This window comes from Apaloderma vittatum, unplaced genomic scaffold (genome assembly GCF_000703405.1).
Source record: "Apaloderma vittatum isolate BGI_N311 unplaced genomic scaffold, ASM70340v1 scaffold1387, whole genome shotgun sequence".
In the NCBI taxonomy this organism is placed as follows: Eukaryota; Metazoa; Chordata; class Aves; order Trogoniformes; family Trogonidae; genus Apaloderma; species Apaloderma vittatum.
The window spans coordinates 58,927-64,971 of NW_009726456.1; the positions used below are offsets into that span (position 1 = coordinate 58,927).

A 6,045-nucleotide genomic window follows, 5' to 3' on the forward strand; every position below is an offset into this window, starting at 1 on the left:
CTGCTTTGGTACATCCAGTGGTTGAGTGAATGAGTTTGCGCCACTTGAGAAGCACGGATTCCACAGGGCCAAAATAGCTGCCTTGTAAATAGGGAGTTGCACTTGTCTTCTTAATCTAAATCTGTTTCAAAGAATGTCAGTCACGTGCAGACAGTGCTCTCCCGAGGAGCTTCAGGGAGACCTAATTTTTCAGTAGATAAGGTCTAGCGTAGCTGCTGGTGGTTGATATGCAGATGAGAGGAGCTGCCTGCTGCTGTGCAGATTGCTTCCTCCACACTCTCTACCCCATCCTGACTCTCGCAGGCCCCAGGGATGGTTTTCTGCAGGCTCCGGGATGTGGCTGATTTCTAAAAGGAAATTAGATCAGTATGTTCCCTTTTGCTAGTGTAATAACCATTGGGGGACCTGTATGTTTTGATTCAGTAAGAAACAAAATAGTCTTCTTCAACCCTTTATTTGGCCTAAAAATCTAATTTTCAAGTGAATTATAATATACAGTATTTTAATAAAATGCATCTGTTACGAAACTTTATTTGTTTCAATGCAATACTATTTTTTCATAGTATGTCAGATGACGAACAGGAAAGTGGATGTGATACAGTGGATGGTTCCCCAGCTTCAGACTCTTCAGGACAGGACAGCCCATTTGTGGAAAATGGCTTTGTAGCTAATACCAATAAAAATAAGGAAGCAAGAGCATCAGTTAATCCTGAAACCAAATCAGCTGTTTGCACTGTAGTGGTACCACCAATGAGACTTGAAAACCGGTTACACCTTGACGAACAGATGGTAAATACAGGTAAGTTTGTTCAGGTGTTTTTTTTCTTTCTGTAAGAGTATTATGTATATATGTTTTCTATAAGAATAGCAAACATATACATGTATTTATGAATATTTACTCAATAGTCATACTCAGGAAGATTTTGACCTACTCATATATCTGCTAACCTGTAATAAACGTTTCTAAATTGTGTTGGGTTTTGACTTAATTAGTGTGTTATTTAATTGTTTCTCCCTGTGTGCTGAAGCAAATGAAACTCGGTCTAATTTTCATTAGAAGAGTCTACTGACAACAAAAACATAACGTTGTTCATTTATGTCTTGGAAGATGCTACATGCCAGCCTCTGAAAAAAGGTCGATCTGTCCTGGGAAGAGTAAACCAGCCTTCTGTTGTAGGAAACCGTCATCAAAAAATGACAGCAGCATTCCATCAGCAACATATAAACTTCAGTCAGGTATGTGTATTTTGTATGTGTACATTGAAAAAGTGGTTTTTTTTCTGTCTTGAGGTTTCAAACACACTGCTCAACATATAAACTTCAGTCAGGTATGTGTACTTTGTATGTGTACATTGAAAAAGTGGGTTTTTTTCTGTCTTGAGGTTTCAAACACACTGAATGCTCACAATTTCAGTTGCTGTCAATGGCAACTGCAATTTTTCAACAGCTTGATTACAAGTTTACACAACTTACTGGGCAAGTCATAAGTATGCTTCACTTTTGGTCATTTTCTTAAAGCAGCTGATGTTTTATTTTTAAAAAGGATAGAAAAGTCACACTAGGAAAATGATTAATGCCTACACGAAATCAAAGCACAAACAAAGTGAAAAATATGTTAGCATATATTTTTTTCCTATATGCAGATGCTAGAGTGCTCATAGTGTGCAGTTATAAACTGTGGCTGTATTCAGTCTCGTTCTGTTAGTAGCACGCACGAAAATGCTTGTAGAAGGAGTATCCAGAGCTGAGACAGATTTTAGGAAAGCCAGCTGTTTCTCACCTTTGCTGCCAGGTAGTGAAGCTGGAGGGGTAAGAGGTTGTGATTCAAGCCAATGCTGGAAGATAGCCAAAGTTACTATAAAAGCTACTTTTATCATTACCCAGCAACATAGTAAATGTGTCTGGGAACTGAAGTTGACACATGACATTGAGTTTAAGCCCCTTTTAATTAATTTTGATCCATAGCTGCATTGAGCTTTTGGTTAGATATCTGGAAGTATATTTAATATGAGCAATACCTGTTTGTATAAGTCTTGCAGAGTAACTGTGAATATTAAATTGTAAGTTAAATACTAAATGTAAGCATGCTCTATGTAGATAAGAGGATTTACCTATAATGGCTTGAATAGTTTAGACTGAAAGAAACATTTGGGTGGGTGACACAGTTTCCCTTTCTGCATGATTATGGAGAAGGATTGGTTTAATTAATTCTAAGCAAACCTTAATATGATCAGCATAGTATTAATTTTTAATCTCTTCTGTGACTGCAGCTCCTCAGCCTCTTGGCAGAAAATGTAGAACGTTATTTTCATTACAAAAATTTACGCTGATCCTTCCTTCTTTGGTAGATGCCCTATGTAGCTTGAAGTCGGCATCATTTAATAGGAGTAATTGATTTTTAGTCTTGCTCTTTATAACTGTTAATGATTGCCCCATCTTCCTGTGATCATAGCCCTAGACTTCTGTTTGCCTAGTTGTCTCAGATATTTTCAATCCGTTTATTATTTTTTCTGCTCTCCTCTAAAATTTCTCTCCTATTTGTCCTCTTTGTGCCTCATTATGGTGCCCAAACTGAATGCAGCACTTCCAATTGATGCCAAGCCAGTGCTGAGTAGAGTGGAATAAGCACCTTGCTCATGTGATACATGGTATTTCTGTTAAAACAGCCCAGCATGGCATTTTATCTTTTTTTTCTTTTTCTTTTTTTTTTTTTTTTTGCAAGAGCATTACAATAACTCGTGTTCTGTTTGCCATCTCTTACTGTCAAATTTCCTGTCTGTGCTACTATCTAAATAGCTGATACATCTTTTTGTTTAAGCATTTAATTATTCCTGTCTCTATATTTCTCTTGATTTTAAGTTGACTAGTCTTAGTGCATTGTTCCATTTTTCAGACTCTCTTTACACTCTGAAGTATTAAGACCTGCTCATTTCTGTGTGTGGACAGGTTCAGCACTTTGGATCTGGGCTGCAGGAATGGAACGGGAATTATGCTCACCGGAGGCAGCAGGCTTACATCCCAGCCAGCGTGGCCAGTCACGCTTTCTCCCTTCCTCACGGAAGTCCAAATCCCACGGCCGTGCACACGCATCTCTCTGGGAGTGCCCACCTGGGAGGACAACCCGCTCTCCTTCCGTACCCGTCGTCGGCACCCCTGAGCACCGCTGCCCCTGTCGCCCACCTCCTCGCCTCGCCGTGTACCTCCAGACCCTTGTTACAACACCCAACCTACAGTATATCTCACCCCAGCGCTATAGTGCACCAGGTTCCAGTAGGCATAAACCCCCGTCTCTTACCTTCCCCGACCGTTCATCAGACTCAGTACAAACCCATTTTCCCACCGCACTCGTACATTGCAGCGTCGCCTGCTTACACGGGATTTCCACTGAGTCCAACAAAACTCAGCCAGTATCCGTTTATGTGAGAACTCAGATACAGTATGTTGAGGAAGCTCAATGATACGGAAGTTTGATTTAAGAAGAAACATGGTATTTATTAAATATTAGCCATGGCACAACAGGAAAATTATTTTTTTGAATCGTGTAGACTTGGGTGCAATTTAAACAACTCTGAGCTTTAAGAAAAACTCACTTTTAATGTGTTTTGCACATTTGGTATAACTCGTCTTTGGTCCTGTTACCTTCTTATATAGTAACTTTAGACAGGTGACTTACGGGAGCAGAAATCTAGTTTTGCTCCTGCTATTTTTTATAAAATTGCCTTCTAACTAGTGCAAGACACGTCTACATTTGGGAAGCCATTCAGTGTACAGAACTAGAGCAACAGATGCACATGTGTCAGCAGTACAGTGTAGAGGTAACTTGTTCATATTGCGTATCTTGGTGTTTAAATGTTGAGTCACTTATCTAAAAGTTGAGCTGTTGTTCTTCACATTGCATGTGTCTTTTGCATGGGCGGAAGAAAAAAGCCTAAACATTGCTCTTAAATGTCGTTGTCCTGATAATCTCAGCTGCATTGTAAACTGTTCCCACACATAGTGCCTTAAATATTTGAGGTTGTTAATGTTATTACTTATATCTAAATGTTGAGGACTGCAGCACTTAAAAATTCAGATCTGCTGATTTTTTGATAGCGTAATGCTCATTTTGAGTTTTGTGTGGTATGATTTTAGTATTGGGTGTGTTTTCCTTACTGAGAAGGCAGCACGTTTTGCTGTAGCCGAATTTTGCTGTCGTCTTTTCCCCCCAGAATGATCTAGCTTCAAGACAAGAATTTAGTAGCGCTGAAGAAAAGTTGATTTAGTAGTGATTGAGTAGTGACACACAACACAATATTTCATACTGGTAAATGGAACTGCAGTACAACCCGAGTAGTTCATCTTAAACGTGTTTGTCTAATTGGATGCTATAATAAAGTGTTTAGAGATGCGGTAGGCATGACCGACTAGCTAATGAAAGAAAAAGCCAAGTGCTTATGATCCATGATGTGGTTTCATCTTAGCTTGAGCAAACCGTGCAGTATTTAATAACTAGTAGCAGAATATTTACTATTGAAGCTTGAAAAGATGTGAGTTCTTTGTGTGCAATCTTTCATTTATGCATGGGAGAGATTTTAGTCTTTTTACATTATAGTATTTGTTTTAGCCTGTTGCGGGTGTTTGCTTATTTAATACATTCCGTCAGGGACGTAAATTACATGCTTTTTGCATTATTTTTTTTTCCTTAGAAAGTGTGTCTTCTTTTTGTTTTGTTCAAATGAAGTTGCTTTTGCAGCACCAAAGACTTAATCATCCATTTTCTATAAAAGGTAGCTACTTTTTCATAGACCTCAAGTATACTGTAGTGTAGAGATGGGATTTACGGAAGGTATTAAGCTGAGGCTGTGTTTTAGCTTATGGGCAAGTAATAAATTGTATCATTTATCTTGAATGTATCATAGATAAGCTGCTATATAATGATTGCCACTTCAGATAGCTGTGAAATTAGGTGATTAACTAGTTCTTTCTTAGCCTTCTAATTTCTGTACAAGTCTAATTACATGAAATAGAAGCCAGGTTTTGGGTTTGGGGTTGTTTTTTTTTTTAGTTTGTTTTTTTTTTTAACTTTGTTTTCATGTTTGAAGTGTCGTAACTACTATACTGTAAATGATGGAAGATGATTGCATATGTTTTTTTGGGGTGTGTTATTTGCATCAGTATTTTATCTCCATTAACTTTGAGCTCATCACTGCATATAAGTGGATGTATTGATGTAACTTAATTTTTTTATGTTTTCATATTGGCATTGTGTAGACACGTAAGAAGCTGCATCTTGCAGGCTTGACTTAACTTTTTTTTAAAACAAAATCTGGAATACAATCCTTGCAATGTTGACTGGAATAAGAGTGCAAAGCATTTGAGTTTAACTCTGTTAATAAGCTAATAACTGGTAATCTTTTTCTTTACTCCACTAACACAAGCAGTGTTTTATTTAATGAATGTCTGAATGAAATAAATGTGCCTAGATTTGATTTATTTTTTAAGTAATAACTAAAACACAACAGTGTTAGATCATAAAAAAAATAATAAAAATACCAGCAGTACGTTTTTAATCACACTGAAAATTAAGAAACCTGACTTTTCCCAAAAGTTTCAGTGTTTTTAGTAATCACCTCTCTATGCATTTTGTACAAGTGTGTGTATATAAGGTATACATTAGAAACTAGGAGTATCCTGATCAATTTGAAATCTTATCAGCGCATCTATAAAGCCTAAATATAGGGAGTCAAGAAAATGCTCGAATTGGATGTCCACCTCACCACTTCAGGCTTGTGCTATATGGTCCAGCGGATAGTTTTCTGTTCCCTCCCTCGTGTTGGGAAGCGACGGTTTTTTGGTGCTTACTCCATTGCAGGCAATGGACACACCAAGAATCACCAATGCAAATGGAGTAAAAGAATTTTGTATTGTGATAACAAAAAACCCACAAAACCGGCATTTATTTTTTTTTTCTGGGGCCATGGGGATCTTCACTGGTCTAATGTATTTGCTGTACTTTTATTTTTACTGCGCTTAAGGTTTTAAGCTAATGTGCTTGTTAAATTGACA

General features: G+C 37.6%; 1 protein-coding gene across 1 annotated transcript in view; it reads left to right on the forward strand.

The window, feature by feature from the left end:
• The window catches only part of HIPK3 (homeodomain interacting protein kinase 3), a 50,752-nt gene extending 44,958 nt beyond the window's left edge, over positions 1 to 5,794 (forward strand). The window contains exons 13-15 of the mRNA XM_009873268.1: positions 564 to 799; positions 1,109 to 1,236; positions 2,947 to 5,794. Coding sequence (XP_009871570.1) covers positions 564 to 799; positions 1,109 to 1,236; positions 2,947 to 3,423 — 841 coding nt within the window. The 3' untranslated portion in view covers positions 3,424 to 5,794. The remainder of the gene's footprint in view (positions 1 to 563; positions 800 to 1,108; positions 1,237 to 2,946) is intronic.
• Positions 5,795 to 6,045: the final 251 nt, after the last annotated feature.